The sequence below is a fragment of the Pan paniscus genome, chromosome 17 (assembly GCF_029289425.2).
Source record: "Pan paniscus chromosome 17, NHGRI_mPanPan1-v2.0_pri, whole genome shotgun sequence".
Taxonomy (NCBI): domain Eukaryota; kingdom Metazoa; phylum Chordata; class Mammalia; order Primates; family Hominidae; genus Pan; species Pan paniscus.
In genome coordinates this window covers 40,640,578-40,662,397 of record NC_073266.2, presented here as the reverse complement: position 1 = coordinate 40,662,397, position 21,820 = coordinate 40,640,578, and the positions used below count along the sequence as shown (strand labels likewise).

General features: G+C 47.1%; 1 protein-coding gene and 1 long non-coding RNA gene across 3 annotated transcripts in view; one reads left to right on the top strand and one right to left on the bottom strand.

Moving 5' to 3' along the window:
* Positions 1–21,820, bottom strand: part of CABLES1 (Cdk5 and Abl enzyme substrate 1) — a 124,453-nt gene that overhangs the window by 25,913 nt on the left and 76,720 nt on the right. The window contains exon 4 of one of the 2 annotated variants that reach the window (XM_003830344.6): positions 20,174–20,251. The exons of the other annotated variant lie outside the window; for it this stretch is intronic. Coding sequence (XP_003830392.2) covers positions 20,174–20,251 — 78 coding nt within the window. The remainder of the gene's footprint in view (positions 1–20,173; positions 20,252–21,820) is intronic. 2 annotated transcript variants of the gene reach the window in all.
* On the top strand, positions 200–20,286 carry LOC129394609 (uncharacterized). The gene is made up of 2 exons (XR_008621914.2): positions 200–15,408; positions 17,284–20,286. It is a non-coding gene; the product is annotated as an uncharacterized LOC129394609 (long non-coding RNA).

The window sequence follows — 21,820 nt, the reverse complement described above, 5'->3', positions numbered from 1 at the left end:
GCTTACTGCATGAGACAGCACAGTCACACCGATGAAAATGACCAGGTGAGCCCTGGTGATGGGACAGCCCTTTGTTCCTCCTCGGGCGCTTGCCAGTGATGCCTGGTTGCAACCACTTTGACATAAATGAAATCCAACTGAACAGAAAGCCTGAAGATGAAGCTGATGGTTTACAGACATCCCTCCCTCTTCCATGAGGCCCCTTATATTCCTAGAGACGGCCAGTGAACATGAGGCCAGAGAGCATTCCCTGGGCATCGTGGGACCACAGTTTGCAGGGATCTAGCTGCTGGGTTCTTTCTTTGTTTTTTTGTTTTGTTCTGAGACGGAGTTTCACTCTTGTTGCCCAGGCTGCAATGCAATGGCACAATCTCGGCTCACTGCAACTTCTGCCTCCCAGGTTCAAGTGATTCTTCTGCCTCAGCCTCCTGAGTAGCTGGGATTACAGGCGCGCACCACCACGGCCGGCTAATTTTTTGTATTTTTAGTAGAGACGGGGTTTCACTATGTTGGCCAGGCTGGTCTCAAACTCCTGACCTCAGGTGATCCACCCATCTCGGCCTCCCAAAGTGCTGGGATTACAGGCATGAGCCACAGCGGCCGGCCTGGGTTCTTTCTAATGCTGCATGAGACCACCTCTCCTTGCTGCTCCCCTTTCTTAGGAGAAATGAATTCTTATCCTAAACACCTACTGGGTTTATTGTTGGTGATGAAAGAATTAATGCCACAGTAGTCACTTCTACTACCTTGACAGACCACCTAGAAAATGAATATCTTTTAATAGCAGAATAATCTCTAGTAATAACAAGTAATCATTCATTCATTCATTCATTCATTCATTCAGGGATGAAGCCTTGCTCTGTTGCTCAGGATGGAGTACAGTGGTGTGATCATGGCTCACTGTAGCCTCAAACTCTTGGGTGCAAGCCATCCTCCCGTCTTGGCCTCCTAAAGTGCTGGGATTACAGGTGTGAGCTACCATGCCTGGCCAAACAAGCATTTATTTAGCACTTTACTATTTCCAAAGACTCACACATCATTTCTTTGGTTCTTTAAGATGACCCTATGAGAAAGGTACTACTATTTTGATCCAATTTACAGAGGAGGAAACTGAGGCCCTTGGGAGATTGCCAAGGTCACCAGGATGGTAGGTTGGAGAGTTCATCCAATGTCATTTCTAGTACATCACATTGCCGTGGAGACGCAAGATGGACTCGCTGTGACTATGCTCAGGTGTAACTGCTCACACCTCAAAGGACCACACCCTTCCCCTACGGTAATTTTAAAAATTTGCCACGTATCAGAATTGTACGGGGATCTCTGACAAACTGTTATCTGGCTCCCACCCCCAGGCAGTTGGCATGGGCTGTGACCTGGACACCAGGAGTTTTAAACACTCCCCAGGCGATTCTAAACTGCAGCCATGTTTGGGAATGACCAGGTCTTCATGTTCTGACATCCAGTGCCTGTCAAAGGCACCTCAGACCCACAGCATACTTGCTGTGTGGCCTGGATGGAGGGACCATATTCAGGGGTCATCTCCTACAACCTATGCAAGAATGAATATAAGGCAGGGGCAAATTGCTCCCAGCCAAAGACAAAGTCATCAGGTAAGAAGAGAGGAGGGAGCCAAGCAAGTGGTGAGAAGAGAAGGGAAAAAAGGTATCCTCCAATATAGAAAAAAAAACAGGGATGCTCTGATTCTATTGAGCCATCATCCTAGTCTCTGGGCATTACATGAATGAGCCGGCTCCCTTATCCTACCCATAATGTGGAGTCTAATTAACAGAAATGCCCAAGACCTTCTGTGCCCAGTAAGTGCTGCATTTCCACAGCAGGCTTCCTAGGAGGCCGTGGTAGTGCCACCCTCAAAACATCTCTGGAGTCCCGTTCAGAATCGACACCAAAGTCATGCAGAAGAAAGCCAACAACCAACTCTGTTCACACCCACAAGACCGTCTGCCCTACTGCTGCACCTGCTATGCAGGCACCCCAGGGCGATTCTCAAAAGGCTTCTTAAAGCAATTAAGGATGGAGATGATGAATGCACAGGGGCACTGGCACAGGGAAGTGCCTACAAAGCAAAAACATGAACAAGGCAATGAAGCAAAAATACCTGCGGTGGGCAGGGAGGGAGGGGACTGACCACATGCAGAGCAGGACAAAAACAGCAGTGTCTTCCTTTTCATTCAAGGACCAGCAGCTCAGTTCCATGGGCTTCCTACTTTTCCAAAGCCAAAGCCAGCAAGCATGGTCTCCAAATTCCCAACTCCCAAATAATTTTCTCCTTGTTTCCATTTTGCCAGATGGAGAATGTTACTTAGGGCTGAAATTAAGAGAGAAGTAGGGAATATCTTTTTGGAGTGAGTAGGCCAAGGGAAATAAGGAGAATTCCAATAAGCCCATACTGAGAGGGTTCTCAGATGGAGAGCTGGCTGCAGGCAGGGGCAGAGTCTCAGTCCATTTTCATATCCTGTCTATACAACGTCTGATATGTAACGAACTATTTACTGAGCTGAGCTAGTGTGGCTCTTTGCTGTCTCGCCGGTACTGGTACATGCAGATGGCATGAAACTTGGGTGATTTTCCACTGTGCCCCTTTTCATCTGTCTTCAATTTGCTCACAGGCTCACTGCTTCCCCGGGGCAGCCTTGTCCTGGCCAGCTGTCTGCCTGCTGCCAAATGTGCACATCACACATCACAGTTAACAGAACCAAACCAGTCGCGCCTCTTCCACACTCCCCTTCTTGGCATTTCCTCCAAAGGAAATGAAGCCCTAACAAAAAAAATATAGTCATGTGCTCATATAAAGTCCAAGATTCTATTCCATGAGATAAAACCCAAACCCATTTAAAGAAACAGGGATTCTTAGAAACAGGGATTCCAGTGGATTGTCCAAGCGTCTCAGCGACACTTGGGACCACACGAAAGACGGGCAAGGCTCCACCAACCCTACCCACAGAACTGGTCCCTCGAGAACTAACGTGACTCACTGCAGTCACCACTTCCCCCTGGCTTTCTACTTACGTCATTCTACTTTCTAAATTGCTAAGGCCAAGCCGAGTAAGAAAATAAGCAAGAATAGCGGGGCCACCCTCAACTGCTACTGGAGACACGTGAGGCTTGTTACAGACCAGTGCCACGCAACAGAACTTCCCGTGATGACGGAGATGGTCCTTATCTACCGTGTTCCATACGATGGTTACGTGTGGCAACTAAGTGCTTGAAATGTGACCAGTTGACTGAGAAACTGAATTTTTAATTTTATTTAATTTTAATTAATTTAAATGTAAATTGCCACATGTGGCTAGTGACTACTAAGACCCAGTGCTTCCTTGGCAGGACTTTTGCTACCCTTATTTTATAAGTTCCTATGGCAAGATAATATAGTCATAGATATTCAGTGACGTGGATTTGGTCTCCCAGTTTTCTTCCCAAGAGTGGCCTATTTTCTGCCTATTGCCTCTGGGGATGTTTAAATTACAGGCCACTGCAGAGGGAGCAGCAGTGCAAGATTCACCTAAGTCGGGAGGGAAATGACCATGGGGTCCATGATCAAAGGGGACCCATGCCTTGCACCATCAGCACCCCAAGAACAGGGCTCCCAGCCATGATAAAGATTCGTAATTCACATCTGGCACAGAGCAGCAGATCTTTTTGCCTGGAGGGGTCACAGGGCGGGTGTGACAGTTTTGGCAGTGCTAGGGCAACCAAAGGAACAATAACCAGCATGTGTTCCCCAAATCCTAGGCATTACAGTAGGTTCCAGGCCCTTCTTTGCACAATACTGGAGATGGGGAGGGAGGAATGCCCAGTGAAAAGTGAGTCTCAATTTCCCCTCAGCCTTGTAGAAGGGGGGTTTACAGTTCATATTAAGTAGATTTAAAAAGAAGAAATGAGGTATTTCTTGTACGTCAAAGCTAGTCACACTTCAAAACTTCGCTGATACAGTAATAAATATCATCTCAGCTCTAGAACACTGACAGCTTCGTGATGGCAGAGGGCAACTTTTCCACGCTTTTCCTCCCTCAGATTCAGGGAGAGGTTATCACTAACTTCAGGGCTACCATTTTGGTGGGCTGGAATTAAGAGCGTATGCGTACAGGTGTGGGCATACTCAGCCATCCACAGAAAACAAAACAGATCTCATTTCTAACAATGTCAGTTTCTTATAGGTTTTTTTGTTTTTTTTTTTTTTTGAGATGGAGTTTTGCTCTGTCACCCAGGCTGGAGTGCAGTGGCGCGATCTCGGCTCACTGCAAGCTCCGCCTCCTGGGTTCACGCCATTCTCCTGCCTCAGCCTCCAGAGTAGCTGGGACTACAGGCGCCTGCCGCAATGCCCGGCTAATTTTTTGTATTTTTAGTAGAGATGGGGTTTCACCGTATTAGCCAAGATGGTCACGATCTCCTGACCTTGTGATTCGCCCACCTCGGCCTCCCAAAGTGCCGGGATTACAGGTGTGAGCCACCGCGCCAGGCCCTTCTCATGGCTTTTTAATTTGTATATGTTAAGACTCTTGGGATCTAAAAAATACATCTTTCACAAAGAGGCTGACAAACTTTTCCGGGTTCATTCTTCTTAGTTAAGGGCTCTGATCAATGTTGCTGGAATCTTTCTGATATTAATATGAAACATGAAATTGCTGTTCTTTGGTCGTACTTGACCCCCATAAACAGCAGTTTCACATTGTGCCACATAGCTTAACAGCTCAGGCAACTGCTCAGTCTTTATGTGTGAGTGAAAAGCAGGCAAGACCCATGGTCTTTGCTGTCCCTCTCTTTTGGAAGCCTAGAACGTTGGAGTTGCATGCAGAAAGGAACTCTGAATGGTGGAGATTCGCTCCAAAAGAATCTTTTAAAAACTCCAGTGAGAAAGAATGAAGCAGAAGTCCCAGTGGAGTGTGATGAAATCTTGGTATTTTCTAAGATCATTGTTCTGAATTCTCATTAAAATGGTATATAAAAATAGAAATATCTGTTTGGCTGAAATGCCAGCATTAACTCTCCAGCACCAGGAAATAGAGCTAGAGAATGTCGAACTGCAGCTGAAAGTAATTAAAAGCAAACTGAAGTTGAAGTTTTCACTTTCTTTGAAAAAGCCAGATTTTTTCCCAGACACATCTAGTGTTCAAATACTAATTTTTTAAATAATTTTTGAGATGGAGTTTTACTCTTGTTGCCTAGGCTGGAGTGCAGTGGTGTGATCTCGGCTCACTGCAACCTCTGCCTCCCAGGTTCAAGCGATTCTCCTGCCTCAGCCTCCCGAGTAGCTGGGATTACAGGCGCCTGCCACCACACCCGGGTAATTTTTGTATTTTTGGTAGAGATGGGGTTTCACCACATTGACCAGGTGGTCTTGAACCCCTGAACTCAGTTGATCCGCCCTCCTCAGCCTCCTAAAGTGCTGGGGTTGCAGGCGTGAGCCACCGTGCCTGGCCCTACTAATTTACTTATATTCCACTTCCTTTTAAAAATGGCATAGAGGCAAGTTCAAATACTACACATGAATATTGTCTAAAGTTGTGTATATTAGGTTAAAATGTTGCAGCTTTTACTCAGAGGTGAACACGGTTAGTTAGGTTATAGGAAGTGATCTCATTTCTACAGACACCCTAACTGAACTACTGGCAAGGAACTGTGGACGATGCAAGGTTGTGATTCCTTCTCTCCACAGTCCTGGGTAGCGCTGCAGCTTAGCCACATGTACCTAGAGGAGCTGCTTTCACATTCTGTGCAAGTTTGTGAACTTCTGCAGAGGCTGTAGGCAACAAGCACACTGAAAATCCAGCACAAAGATATATACTTTTTTTTTTTTTTTTAAACAAAGGCTGACATTTAAAACTGGCCCACGGGGGTGGGGGAGTGGGAGTGACTGGAGGGGGTAAAAGGGAGGGACTCAGAAGATGGGGGGTGGGGATTAAAACAGGAGGTAAAAGTACATTTGGGGAGACAGCCAAGCAGCAGTTATACCCTTAAGCAATGAGCAGAAAAACAGGCTGGTTCATTTTGGGAGTGTAAACTCATCCTTCATAGGATGGCACCAAAATTAATTTAATGCAGCTCTCCTTGAATGCCTGTAATTTCACTGTTAGAAACCCCTGGACCCCTGTCTTAGTTTTGGCTTCTTCAGCACAAAGCACACATGCACAGCTGTGGAGTCACCTGATCAAAGCAGGTGGCTAATCTAGCTATCTTGGGGCCAAAGGGGAATACCCAGGTCATTATTAATCATAAAACGGCCGACTCTGGACTTCATCTTTTGTAAAAGGCAAAATGATTTTTAGTTTCCTCTTCTGTGGCTCCCTGGCAGAGGCCCAGCCAGCTGCGCACTGAGCCATAATGCATGGAACAGATTCTACAGGAAAACAAGCTTCCCTATTAGATAACAAGAAGTTCAAGCTATGGCCCTTTCCTCAGGGAGCATGATCAATGAACTAATTAATATTACTCTCTTAAAAAATGACAAGACTTAAATATCTAACACCTGGAAACTAGATGGAAAAAGTGTGATCCAATTAACTAGGTTCCAAGGCTTTCTGCTTCCAAAATGGAGTGGTCCTGACTTCTCTCCACCATCCTTTCTCTAACGGTGCTCTAAGCCCAAGGACTTGGAACACCTGCCAGGAGCTCCACTAGGCGCTAGCTCTTCAAAGGACAACAATAGGTTGAACACTTTGATGTGTCAATAATTTAAAAGCCAATTAAATATTAACAGGATTTCCAGACCCTTCAAAAAGAATAAGGAGTGAGAGATTTCCCGCACCTAAAGCAAAGCCTGAAAGCTGGATTAGGAAAGGAAATACCACTTGTGAGCTAAATTTTAATTAAGAGATTACACATGGGCCGGAAGTCGACGACACAAGTCCTCCCCTTAGCTTAAGAGTCCCGTTTGTTGCCCTTCCGATACAGTGCAGCTGCCATCTTGGACCAGGCCTGCTTGCTGACATCAAGCAGAAGGTGCCTCCAGAGTTCAGAGAAAATGGAACAGGGTCCACAGTTGATGGACAAAAGTGAAGTCAAAAGCAGCTTTTAGTCTAGAAGTCCCTTCTCACTCCCACTCAAGACTCCATCGATAAGCCATCCCCTGCAAGGGCAACTGGCAGAAAATGAAGGGGTCTTAACGTAGCTTATGGCCAAATCTTTGTCTAAAGGCAGCTCCTATAAACAGCCAGATAATGGCATGAGTCATCCATGAGATCATTCCAGAATCTGTCTCTGTGTGGGAATATGCTTGGTGTGAGGAAAGAAACACAATTTGTGAATGTGTAATTTTCCACAACAAAAATTTTCTGGGGAAAGTGGGTGGGGAGGAAGGGGGCATGGGCCTGGAGCCAGGCAGGGAGCATTTAGGCTTCAAGGCTCTAAGAATAGAAGACACTGTTCTCTGTGTCGCAAAATGATCAACACTCAGGAAATGGACCCAAGTGGATGACCTCATCTGAATGCCCCCAATGCCAAAAGCTAAGGATATAAACACCATGTGGAAGCTGTTGACAATTTAAAAACACACCCCTCAGAGGCACCTTGCAACTCCACTGGGAAGCCATCTTCTTCATCACATGGTCTCTGATGCATCTGTAGTAAGTAAGTGACTCCTGCGACTATCATACAGTCAAGTTTGGTTATCTTAAGGGGTGTGAACCTACACACACATCACAGAAACTCTTTTTGCTGGAATCATCTAGTTTGGTGATTTCACATAACCTCCAATCTCAAGTTTACTAGGTTCTCTCCTGCTTTCTGCTGGTCGGATCCACGTGTACAGAAATACCAACCCACATCCAGATCTCAGGAAATAAAGAGCACTTGGTGGCTGGTGCCGGTTCCCTTATGCATAGGGACAATTCTAGGACTAGTTCTCCATACAACACCTGCAGTCTCTCACTCACCAGTGGGTTGTGCTCTAGAAGCTCCTGGGCTGGCAAGTTGGAACTCAGAATGCATTTTTCGTTGATGCAGTAAGTGGAGATTAGCCTACCCAAGGCTCTCTGAGCCTATAATGTAACTGAATCAGCCCAAAAGCAAAAACAAGAGCTCGGGTCATAGAAGCAAAAGGTCAGAGGGTGTATAAGGGTAAAAAAAATAGGAGGAAGTTGAGTCTCTCCTCTTGGTTTCCTGGTCCTGGCTTGACCCTCAGGAACTTTTTTTTTTTTTTTTTTTTTTTTTGAGATGAAGTCTCACTCTGTTGCCCAAGCTGGAGTGCAATGGCACGATCTTGGCTCACTGCAACCTCCACTTCTCAGGTTCAAGCAATTCTCCTGCCTCAGCCTCCCGAGTAGCTGGGACTACAGGCACATGCCACCATGCCCGGCTAATTTTTGTAATTTTAGTAGAGATGGGGTGTCACTATGTTGGCCAGGCTGGTCTTGAACTCCTGACCTTGTGATCCGCCCACCTCGCTCTCCCAAAGTACTGGGATTACAGGCATGAGCCACTGCGCCCAGCTGAGCAACACTTTAAAGGTCAAGTTTGTATTATTTCACCTTCTTCTCTGAACTTCCCTTTCCTTCTTAGGACTCCAGGACCCTTTCCCCTAAGCTATTCCTGTTTTTCACAATTCCTTCCCTCTCTCTACATGTAAATCCATAAATTCCTTTCCAGCGCCCAGGTTTCCCACTCCTGGCCCTATGGCGGTGGCACAGTAGCCCACAATGGGGGCTGGAAAGCGAGGGGAAGAGAAGTGGTCTTGGATAGAAGTGTTGGACAAGCTGTTTACTAAGTGGGGTCTGCCTATTTAGGAAAGTTGAGAAAGTTGCTTGCAACTCATTTTGTGAGCTGAGGGTCACCAAGCCAAACCACAAATCCACACTAGAAAAGAGAAGGCCGTGACTAATGTGGATAAAAGGCAGAAAGATTCAGGCTGGCCTTGGCAAGTGTTAGTTGAGGAAAAAGGAGCTGGTTTAAGGCTGGGACTCTTCCCAGAAAATGGCATAATTTACAGGCTTCATCTGAGAAGAGTGTTTACAGCTATGGGAAGGTTTGATGTTACAGTTACAGTGAAAAAGCTGGGCAACATCTGTTCCTCTTCTCTGTAATGGGCTTGTTTTGAAAGGTGGGATTTAGCAAGAAAGATCAAAGCAAAACAATGGTCTCCTCACATTCCATAAAGTGTATGCATTAAGAAAAAAAAAAAAAGACTGGAAGGAAATAGACCAAAATGTAAATGGTGGCTTTGTTTAGGAGGTGAGGCTCAATAATTGTTATCTTCCTTTTACTTTTATACATTTTTCAAATAGTCTTTAAGAAACATGTACTATTGAGGAAAAAAAGACTGAATAAAAGCAGATCTCAAGGTGAATCCATTATTTGTAGAACTGCACCACTGACAAACTCACTGTGAACCTGACTGGGAACTGCTAAGTTCAAGTAGATCTAGAAAGAGCAACATAATAGCTCTGTGATGGCCGGGCGCAGTGGCTCACACCTGTAATCCCAGCACTTTAGAAGGCTGAGGTGGGAGGATGGCTTGAGCCCAGGATTTTGAGACCAGGCTGGGCAGCATGGTGAAACCCGACTCTACAAAAAATACAAAAATTAGCTGGGCGTGGTGGTGCATGCCTGTCATCCCAGCTACGCAGGAAGCTGAGGTAGGAGGATCGCTTGAGCCTGGGAGGTCAAGGCTGCAGTGAGCTGAGATTGCACTACTGCACTCCAGCCTGGGCAATACAGTGAGACCTTTCTCAAAAAGAAAGAAAAAGAAGGCCGGGTGCGGTGGCTCACGCCTGTAATCCCAGTACTTTGGGAGGCCGAGACAGGCAGATCACGAGGTCAGGAGATCGAGACCATCCTGGCTAGCACGGTGAAACCCCGTCTCTACTAAAAATACCAAAAAATTAGCCGGGTGTAGTGGCAGGCACCTGTAATCCCAGCTACTCAGGAGGCTGAGGCAGGAGAATGGCGTGAACCCAGGAGGCGGAGCTTGCAGTGAGCCGAGACCCCGCCACTGCACTCCAGCCTGAGCAACTGAGAGAGACTCTGTCTCCAAAAAAAAAAAGCTCTGTGACTGGACAAAAATGGAAGTGAAACTAATGCTTAATGAATATCTACTACAGCTTTCACATATAATATTTCATTTACTATTTCATTCATCTCCCTGAGGTGGACATTATAGTCCTTTTACGGAGGAGTGAAGCTGGGGTCAGTAAGGCTAGTTCATTTCCCAGGACCGAGGCTTTTGCCTGCCAGCTCGTTCCCATGCACCACACTGCCTCCCTGGCCGCAGGTGCCCATGGGTACACGATAGCAAGGATGGGTAAGGGCTGTGGTTTTCCTAATGGAGGCACCAAAGGCGGTGGATGGCGGGAGTGAGGATGAATGGGCTACTTGTGCCCATTCCTGATTCTCCAGAAGAGCTCTGTGTTTAGCTGTTTTATTTATTGGAATTCTATGTAAACTAATACTGGAAGAATGGCTTCTTCAGCTTAAAAAAAAAAAAAAAGTGGAAGCCAACAGTCTCCAAGTTCCTTCCAGCTTTAAAAGACTATGTTTGAGCTGAAGAGTGCTCCTTACTACGGAACTCATTTTTGGTCTGGCATTACCTTTACCTTAACTATCTTCCACTTCACATACCCTTTAATGAATTAGCTCAGGGCCACCCCAAGCAGAAGTGGCCATGCAATCTATCCCTGGTAATGATTCGTGGGACTCTGGGATCAACAGCTGTGTTATTTGAAAGGCATGGGCACGACCCATACCCAGTCTTTATTCAATGCATGCCAGTAAGTCCTGACAGCTTCCTAACACATGCACCTGATTAGAGATGGCCATGCTGGGCTTCAGAAGGGCCTGGCAATAAGGAGTAGATTGTGTGTGGATGAGTGCGGGTGGGTGGTGGCGGGGAGGATGCAGGCAGGGGCTTCAGTCCACCCTAGACACAGAGAGGGGCTCCAGGGACAGGATAGAGCATCCCACTCTCTACAGAACCGAGCTTGGGAAAAATGCCCACCCCCCCAACTTTTTTTTTTTTTTTTTCCTGAGACAGAGTCTCATTCTGTTGCCCAGGCTGGAGTGCAATGGCGAGATCTCGGCTCACTGCAACCTCCACCTCCCGGGCTCAAGAGATTCTCCTGCCTCAGCCTCCCGAGTAGCTGTGATTTCAGGCGCCTGCCAGTATGTCCGGCTAATTTTTTGTATTTTAGTAGAGACGGGGTTTCATCATGTCGGCCAGGCTGGTCTCAAACTCCTGACCTCATGATTCGCCTGCCTCGGCCTCCCAAAGTGCTGGGATTACAGGTGTGAGCCACCGCACCCAGCCAAAAATGCCCTCTTCTTACTCTAGGCTAGATGCAATCTGAGTATGTCCTGCTCAATATGGGGCTGTGTGACTTACATGTTGCTCACATGCTGCTGGTTTGGAGATGTTCAGACAACCTGAGTTGGTAGAGGACTAGGTAAACCTGCCAGCCAAAAGCCAGGAAATTCCAACAGGGCTCGAGCAAAGACTGCAGAAGCCAGTGTGACCTTATCTAAAGGCCCTTGGCATCCTTGGGCTTAACATTCAGGGTGCAAGTATTTGTAAGCGGCTCTGCAGGTGCAGAGCACTCGTGATGGGAGAGAACTGCACAGGCTGCGAGGCTAATGCGGGGGGAGTCACCTGGCTAGTGGGTGGGAGGGGCCTCGCTGGGGCTTAGCACTTGCATCTGGGTGCAGCTCGACGCCCTCTTTTGTCACTTCAGGCTTAGCAACTTTCACTTTCACTGTGGGTGGGACAGAGTCACTTGGAGAGAAGCAGGACCCTGAGGTCCATGTCAGCTCATCCGTGTTAGCACCTTCTGGGCCTTCCTTATGGCCAACCATCCAGCTCCATCCTTTTATGGAGGTGCCCTCAAGGATGAGGTGCCAGGCTGAGGGACCCTGAGAGATGCACTTGCTTCTGCTGAAGCAGTCCGGCTGTCCTTTGTTGGGGCAATATATATCTATATCTATATCTGTGTATATATCTATATATCTAATCTATATATATCTATATATCTAATCTATATATATCTATATATAGATATATATATAGAGAGAGAGACAGAGAGAGAGAGAGAACGTGAGCACTATATTCATAAACATAGCAATTCTCGAAAGTCTCAGAAACCTTGCTTCTACTCACCCAACACATAAAACCAGAGTGACCACTACTTTCTGTGCACAGTGCTGCAGATACCTTGAGGATTAAGATGCAATCCACACCCACAAGTGAAAAATAAGTTAAAATGTATATTATAAGCCCTGAGACATGAAGGGGCTCTTAGTGGAGCTGGGGGTGGGGGAACAGGTGCTGGGGGGCACTGAGAAAGCTGCCTGGAGGGAGGGCTGAGTATCCCCAAAGGTGAGGAGAGCCTGATGCGTTAAGGAACTATGGGTAGCTTGCTAGGGCTGAGAGAGGAGCTGTGCTGAGAGAGGGCTGGAGAGGAACGCCAAGGCCAGAGCCTCAAGGGCCCTGTTTCTGTTAAGTCTGGGGGACCACAAAGGAGGTTTTAAGTTAGGCCTGACTGAATCCAGAGCTCCTGGGCTTTGGAAATCCATTTGGACATCTATGCAGTCTCACTAGACACTGTCTTGTCCTTAACGGGAGCACACCTATGGCGAAGGAAGGCACCTTCTAAGCTTCTTAGGGACCCGTGGTTCCCTGAGGGCTCCCTCCTGGGCCAGGCTTGGATCAGGGGCTTGAGTTCTCCTTGATCTGGGGTTCTTCAGTCTCCCCAGGTTCAGTTTGGGGACAGGCAGATCTTTTGGTGAACCACTGTGGCAGAGACCGTAGACTAGCTCATGATACCCAGGTAACTGTTAAAAACTACATTTTCCAGGCTCCCACAGGGGGCCTAGGTTCTGCTAAGTGGCAGCACTCATGGGAAACCTGGAGGTGGAAGTAACACCTGGGGAGATCAGAACTTCTGGCAAGCCTAAGGTGGGGGCCCCAGATGGCAGCGTCAACAGCACTTCCATGGGAAGAGCCCCAGGGTATGGCTGTAAGTGGGTCCTGGCTGTGTTGCCCTCACTGTGTTGGTCCTGGATGTCTGTGCTGGTTTCTGTCTGTCCTGGAAATCCTGTAAGGTACCTGAAAACCACAGCCCCACACCCCAACCATCAGAGGGGACTCCAATGCCTGCAACTCAGGACACTGAGCATATACTACCCTCTATTCCACGCCTCTGTGTCTCTCAGAGCCACTAGGGGTTCATGCTGCAGGCAAGACTTTGAATTCCTAAAGTAAAAGAACATGAAGACAGACAGTTATCAGAAGCATCTCATTATATCTAGCAGACGATTTCCTATCAAATTCAAGCAAACTCTGTAAATCAAACAATATTTTATGAGCAGTTTAGAAAGCTCTGTGGCCCTGCCACAAATCCTTTTGTGAAGTGAAGACACGCCTGGTACTGTGATTAGGAATCCTCTAATGCAACAATGCTGCACCCTTTCTCAAAGAGAAGCGTTCTTCATGTATGGTATCAGGACATGAGAAAGACCCTTACTGCTCCCTAAATGGCTTCCTGGAGGTGCTCAGGGGGCAACTTGGGTGTATCAGGGAAAAGGTGCCAGGGAGACTCGAGCTGGCAGCACTTCAGGGTCATGAGCCAGGAACACCCACACCTCTGCAGAGAGCCAGTGCATCAACACCATACAGACACCAGGAGAATTTCACCAGCTCCACACACTCCACACACCTTCCTATTCTAAAGACGACAAATATCCAGATGGGGAAATTACACATATTATTTTTCACTTAAGACTCCACCCAGAGATGTCTGGTATTTGCCTTGGGAGCATCCAAGTCTGCAGGGTGAACCAGCAAGCTCCAAAGCCTTCCGAAAGCTACAACCCATCAGCTCAGCAGCTGGTGTCCCCAGAGGGCAGCCCGTGTGTGGCACACCTATGAGAGCTGTGACCTCCGAGCTCCATCTTCACCAAAATGCATACCAGTCAGCCAGTGCTGCCTGCCTGTACTGGTCCCGAGCCAGCACGCCCAGCCCCAAAGGCGCGATCATGAAGGGAAACACACTTGGTTCTCAAGTGTGCATTCCAGCTTCCCGGGCTGAACCGGCTCCACAGCAGCAAACACAACAGGGCAGATCTACGGCCACACTGCCTGCCCCCACCTACTGCCACTTGGGCAGTTGCTAAGCCTTTCTCAGCCCCTAGCCTCAAGTAAAATGGTAATACTGGCACCTGCCTTATGAGGCTGTTGGGCAGATGAAACGAGTGAGCGTATATAAAGCACATGGACCAGTGCCTGGGATGCCATACACTGTAAGCACTATTCAGGATGTTTCTATTATTACCTCTATTTATCACATTCACACACATGCTTGACTGCACCCTTCGTTAATCCTAGAGAAATGTGCTTTTCTCTCAAATATCCACACCCATACATCACGGTAAGGAACAGCATGCTGGAGACTGCGGTGGCTGTTAGATACTCGGGCAGTCTGCTTCAAGCAGCAGCTCTAGAGATCACTGTGAGGCCGATCCCTTATCAGCTTGGTCTAAACCTGGTGGCATGCAAAACGACCCCACACATTTTCCAGTGTTCCCAAGCCCAGGCTGATGACGCCCCTAGCCTCGTGGCCCACACCAAGAAAAAATGTGCCCAATACAGTGGCAAGAAGCCACCAGATCTGCCCATTTTAAAAAAATCTCAATTTTAAGAAACTCAATGAATATTAATATTCAGGTAGGTGCTCGAGAAGTTGCTGATTGTTGACAGATGGGGAGTGTGGACAGTGTGTTTCATTCATAAATTCCTTGTTCAACACAACTTACTGCTTCTACATCAGCAGCACTGACAAGAATGAGAACAACCTTTTGCACTCACAGGGTCCTTGTAGTATATGGTTAAACATCCCCATTTTATAGATGAGGGGTCTGAGACTCAGGAGGGCTAAGTGATGGGCCCATATGTCAGAGCTCACTCCTGTCCCCAGCCCTCTCCCCTGCCCCTCACTACAGTGGTCTGGATGCTGAGTGTGGCTGGGAAATGGGACTCCAGCTTGAATAAGGCATCACTAAATCTCTCAATAGGGCAGGCCCTGCCTGAGAGTTCACGAGGAGCTGGATCATCCGCTGGCATCCTCAGAAGTCAACGCTGAGGATGCAATATCCTTTCTCATGTCTCTAAGGTCTCACACTTCCAAGTCTAACTGAAGAATCGCCTTCGCTGGGCACTACATCGGATCCTGCCATCTGAATTCACCCAACTCCTTCCTCTGCTCTAATCAGACATTGCTTAGGACTCAATGTTTTTACTATTTTGTTTGATGATTGGTTTACTAGCTTATTCCCGTCTCCTACTGAGACAGAGGACCAGAGGGATGGCACGGAGAGTAGGCTCCACACACAGAGAGACATTTTCTCTTTCACCAGCGTACCCAAGGCAGGATGGCAGTGCCCAGCACACAGGAGGTGCTCACCAGGCTGCAGGTGAGTGAATTCTGCTGTACAATGGTAGCCCCTAAACCTCCACATAGGTGGCATGCTGGTATGGCAAGGCACTTGGGGGGTGGTGGGGATAAAGAAACTTTACATAGCAAACACCCTGCTTTTACTTAAGACTGTACATTTACTATAAATGTGGGTGTTGGTCAGGATTTGTGGGCAGCTCAAGTGTTCTCCAGTGCCTCCCTGCCCACCCTCCATTGTCTTGGGATTGGTAACTCATTCCTCCACACCCCTTCCCCAGCCTCCATCAGGGCCTTAATTCGCTGGGAGCAGAACAAGTGACCTAATGCATAAAAGAATGAATGAATAGATAGTATTATAGAAAGCCCTCCTAAGGTTGGTCTGTCTGCTCTGATCAACTAATGTCAGAATCCACAATCAGTGTTCAAGTTAAAGCCAAGAACAAAATGTGGAGGCCATGGTGGGAGGCAGGGCAAGTGAGGATGTGGGAGGCAGGGCAAGTGAGGATGTGGGAGGCAGGGCAAGTGAGGATGTGGGAGCCAGGGCAAGTGAGGATGTGGGAGCCAGGGCAAGTGAGGATGTGGGAGCCAGGGCTGGGAAGCCTGAGTGCAGCGCAAGTGGCCAGAAAACAAACCCAGAAAGATCAGGCCGTGCCGACAGATGCTTTCCATGGGAAGGAGGCTCAAGTACCCAGCAGATGAACTACGAGATTCCTGTTTTTAGAACTTTCTTGTGATGAAGTTGGAGCTGCACATTAGCCCCTTAATCGGTGGGGTGGCGGGGGTGTTGTGCTTGTTTGGAATAATCAGGCCCATGTGGCTGGGTCCATGTGCATGAGTACAATGGAAACATGGAGGCCAGAAAGCATGGCCCGGCAGGCTGGGGCAGCCCGGGTCCCAAATTCCGGTGTTGCTGACTCTGCCAGGTGTGGGGCTGTGGGTGAGCTTCGCCCCACTGTGCCTCAGCTGTGAAGCAGGAAGGCCTTTCCACCCCTGAAATTCTATGACTTACATCCCAGTCACAAAAAGAACTTCAGCATAAAAGTAAAGGAATTTTCCACTGTGGAAAGGCATTAGTTAATATGTACATGAACTGAAGTTGTTTAAAATATGTATGTGTATATATTTATTGGTATATTTACTAGTAAACTTTTACTAGCATATACTTACTAGTACATTTTAATTTGAGCATAGTTGTTTCCCAATTAGTAAAAAAAAATTTAAAAATCATAATTATGGTTAAGTGGGTTGTTTATAAATACAATGTCTGCTCATTGAAAAGTTTAAAAAGCATTCTGCTTCTTAATCCTGCTGCTACATCACAATATTTGGAATTGTGCTCAGAGTTTCTTGGGTGAGTACAGAGGTAGACTGTGCTGCAGAAACGAACATGTTCTTTTCTGTTAGGTCTGACAAAGGACCTGAAGATTTTTTTGTTATAGAAAAAAATCCTCTTCTAGCTGGGTACAGTGGCTTACACCTGTAATCCCAACACTTTAGGAGGCCGAGGCAGGAGGGTCACTTGAGTCCAGGAGTTTGAGACCAGTCTGGGCAACATGGCGAGATCTCATCTCTACTAAAAATTTTAAAAATTAGCTGGGTGTGGTGGCGCGCGACTGTAGTCCTAGCTACTTGGGAGACTGAGGCGGGTGGATGGCTTGAGCGTAGGAGTTCGAGACTGCAGTGAGCCATGTTTGTGCCACTGCATTCCAGCCTGGGCAACAAAGCAAAATCCTGTCTCAAAAACAAACAAAAACAAAAAACAAAACAAAAAAATCCCTCTTGTGCACCTTGGTTTCCTCATCTATAAAATCTGGAGGAATAGTGGATTTGAATCTGTTCACACCTAGGATGTAAAAGGTGGGATCCCACACACTCATTTTGCTTCTCTGTCCAGGGCCAACACAGCAGCCAAATCTGCTGAATATCCTATGCAGTGGCCCTTTCTGCAACACAGGAGGCCTTCCCAAGCAGCAAGAAGGAGACCGAGGCATGAACAGACACTGTTTCCTAGCACCAACTGGCTGCCACCTAGCATTTCCCTGAGATGTTGAAGAGTGGAGGGCCACGCATATCCACAAGGATGTCCAATGGAGATGGTCTGAGTGCCCTCTTCCTGGGTAATTTAAGTTAAAACAGCTTCCTACTGGCTTTGCAGAAATGCCGTTATCTTCAAGTTAATGGTGTGAGGTAGAAACTTCCCCATTCTACAGAGGAGCCAATGGAAGTTCACAGAAGCTAATAAGTAATAAAAATTCTAAATCTCCCAAGTTCTTCACAATGATTCTTTTTTACTGTCAGAAATATGGGGTCCTTGCTGAGTGGGCCCTAGCACTTCTCTGCATGCCACGTGCCATGCTGGAAACCTTGGATCCACTCACTCCTGGGAGCTACAGTTAACCTCTGGGAGGCAGATACCAGAAAAGCTCCATTTCGCAGCAAGGTTTCTGCAGATACAGAACTTATCTTGCCTGTCTGCCAGTGTGGGTCATGGAAAAACTTACGGCTGAACAGACTGGGGATTAAATCCCCATTCTGGCCCAAAGTTGATGTTTGAGATTTCAACTCTTAAGGATGGATCAGTGATGTCATCTACAAAATGGGGATGAGCACTTGGGTACCACAGTGAGGGGTACTCTATCCCAGACCTTGGAGAATAAAACGAATATGGACACTTCAAAGACAAGTGTGGAGAAGCCAAATTAAAGAAACAGAATGAGTCTTCAGCCAGGAAGATTCAAGGATTGCTTGACTGGGTATCTCCGGCATGTATTAAAAGTTGTAGTTGGCCGGGAGTGGTGGCTCACGCCTGTAATCCCAGCACTTTGGGAGGCCGAGGCGGGCAGATCACAAGGTCAGGAGATCAAGACCATCCTGGCTAACATGGTGAAACCCCGTCTCTACTAAAAATACAAAAAATTTAGCCTGGCGTGGTGGCAGGCGCCTGCAGTCCCAGCTACTCAGGAGGCCGAGACAGGAGAATGGCGTGAACCCGGGAGGCGGAGCTTGCAGTGAGCCGAGATCGCGCCACTGCACTCCAGCCTGGGTGACAGAGCAAGACTCTGTCTCAAAAAAAAAAAGAAAAAAAGAAAAAAAAAGTTGTAGTTAATTGTGTGTGTAATTTTAATGTGTCTCCCCTGCTAAGCTGTTCAGGGGCACAGGAACCCAACCCATCCTTCTCTGCCTTTGTCCCGGGCACCTGGTCACATGACAAGCACTCAATAAATGAATGAATGAGATGGAGCTAAGGAAAGAATGTGTCAATCAGAGAGGTCAGCCAGGGAAACCCAGAGAAACGAGGCTGATGTCACAGTACCATCCAAGCTCTGGCCAAGAGAGGACCTGCTGGCAAAGAGCCTGCTACTGATAATACAGACACCCTGGAGGTGTATGCCCAGGCTGGTCACACTCAAACATTCTGGGCCCTTCGGCTACTACTTGTAATAAGATGAACGAACTGGCCTCTGGGGTCACACCAGGTCTATGAGCTGGTATGAGCTAATTTTGTCAAGGAATGAGCCTGCTCTTCCAATGTAGCCAGACCCGGGGCCACAGCAGGTAGGTCAGTCAAAGAGAGCTGCCCGACAACATCTCTCTGGGCAGCCCACTGGCCACTAGATGGTCCTTAAACCTCCGAGCTGCAGGATTTGCTGCTACTTTTTCTAGAACACCTACTTTGCAAGGTTTGGCTGTAAGGATGTAAATAATGAAAAAGACGAGCTCAAAGTGTGTGCCTAACAAACAGTGCCATGATTATCGCTCCTTAAGGCACACATCTCATCAATGACTGAGTCAGGATTCCATGAATATAGATGTGTTTTCTGTCCCATGGAGCTGACAATGAAGAGTGCAGCTAAGGACCTTGGTGAATCGAATAGGCTGTAAGTTTAGCAGATCTACAGGGGAAAGGGGAGGTCATGGTGAGCAGGAAGGCCTGGGGTAGAGCTCATGGAGATGGTGGAAGATGAACACATGGCGAATGAGCACCAGTGGCCATACGGCCCTCCTTGGGGACAGTGGTCACATGTCTGTGGTGTGGCTGGCACAATGACCAGACGCCACAGCCAACATCCCATGATGCTCGACATCTTACGCAGTGAACTGTCCTGCCTTCGATACCGGTGGCAGCCTGATGACAGACACCAGATACATGAAAAGGCAAAAGGAGCACAAGGAGGAAGGAACACGGTGTTCAGGGATGGCGATGAAGAGCGGAGGCTTTGCAAGGACGGACCCTCAGGTACTTACTTTTTTTCAGAGTAAAAGGAGGGGCTTGTTGATCTAGAGAGGGAAGCATTCCTCTGGCCTGTAGCTAGTTACCTAATCTCTGGTCCTGGAACCCTTTTGCTTTGATGTTTCTCTGTGGTGGCAGCTCCAGCTTGCTGGTCAGTTTCCAAACCCAAGCCCAAGATGCAAGGAGGTGGAATGGTCACAGGGTTTGTTCTGATTTCTTCCTTGACCTACCTTTTTTCCAAAGGTTGGCATGGCCCTGTGGAATATGGTGGGCCCCGTAATGTTCTTGCTAAAGCAAGTATTGGATAAGGTAACAAAATGTAGATTTAGAAAGAACAGGCAATAGGATGGGACACACACGCACACACACAACGAGGAAGCTTTCTGGCTGAAAAGAAAGTGGAACATCTTTTTATCATTCCAGTGTACAAATACTGAATTTGCAGTATCAAAGCAAGGCAACTTCTTGAAAATGGAAAGGATGGCCACATTATGTACATTGGTGTGAGAACTTTTCACCCAGAGAACTACAAAGCATGCATGCATATACATACCCGACTTGGGTACTGTCGCGATACGGCAGCACTGAAAATATACTACAGAAGGATCTTCTGCCACTGATAAGGACTATTCTAAAAAATAAAAAAAAGAACAAACAACAAACACACTAAATGCAAAGACTCAAACTAAAAAACAAAATCTATAGCAATTAAGCATTCATGGCATTCATAGCAGTATTTGCACGCTCCCACCACCTCCTCTGGCAGATGGTATTCTGCTCTCCTTGCAAAATGCAACCCCAGCATGGCAGAAGTGGGCTGCCTCTCCTCATCCCAATATTAACATGTGAGACACCAGCAAGGGTCACTAATGAGTACACCTGCACCCCTTCTCCTGCAAGACCTGCTTGCTGTGGGCTGCACATGCAAGAGGGAGCAGACAGAGCTGAGTCCAGGGTGGCCAGGGCTGGGTGAGCAGTCATGCCACATTTAAACCATTGATTTCTATTTTGCAGTAAACAATGCAAGAGCAATAGCGCCAGAAACTATGAGCAGGAAAGACACTCAGAGGCCATTATGATCATTAGGTTTTTCATCTGCTGGCAACATGTTAGGTTCTGAGAATAGATTAAGGGAACAATTACATAATCAGTCTTAGCCTCCATTCCTGCTATAAAGATTCTACTGGAAACAGCTCTACATGATGGTCTTATGCAATCAAAAGCCACTTAAAAAAAAAACATTAAAACAAAAACAAAAACCCTCAAAAGCACTTATCCTGGCATCTGAGAATAACTTTTGCTAAAGGGAACTGCTGATGAAAAACTGGAGAAATGAGTGGAAGAGATTTAAAAACAACATTCTTTGTAGCACAAAGTCAATATCACATCATATGGGGAAGCTTATTTACTTTTGTCATCCTTTCTTTCGACAACCAGAAGACCAGGGAAAATGGTTCTACTACTACATGCATCAGGGTTTGGAGATTTCAACTTCGTTGTAACACTATGAAATTAAATCGTCCTGGGATGTAGTCCGGTTCCCTGGCACGGCAAACCAGGCCCTGTGTCTCCTGCTTTCTGTCTCTCCAGTTTCAACACCCACAGAATTTCCCTGATTTTACCGTTCTACCTGTACTGAAGTACTTACAGCACCCCCACCTTAACAAAAAATCCTGCTGTTTTATACTTGTGTTCTTTGCATGCTACTTCTTCTGCCTATATGCCCCACCTTGAAACATTCAATGAACTCCTATTTATTCTTCCAAACGTAGCTCAGAAGTACCCCCTCCACGGAGTGTTTGTTTTTTGTTCCCTTTTTGGTGCTGTCTCCAATTCCCCATTCACACGTCCAGGAGGGCACGGATGTGATCCACGCTGCTGATCATTTGCCTCCCTCCTTTACTAGAGGGTGAGTCCAGGCAGGGGTTTAGTGCATGGTGGCCCTCCATCTATGTATGGGTATTAGATGTCACTGAAATGCAGTGTGGGCCTCAGAGCAGCAACACTTGAATATCCGTCATGGGAGGGCAGGGCTGCAGGCATCCTATGCAATCAAAAGCCACTTTCGGCTTTTGGCACTTTTGGTGTCAATTCCATAGCAGTTCATATCCCCAGTGGTTAATGGGATGGGACCAAAGTAACACACTCAGCTTCGAACACCAGCTGTCACTTTTGTTTGACCTCGGTCAGCTTACTAACA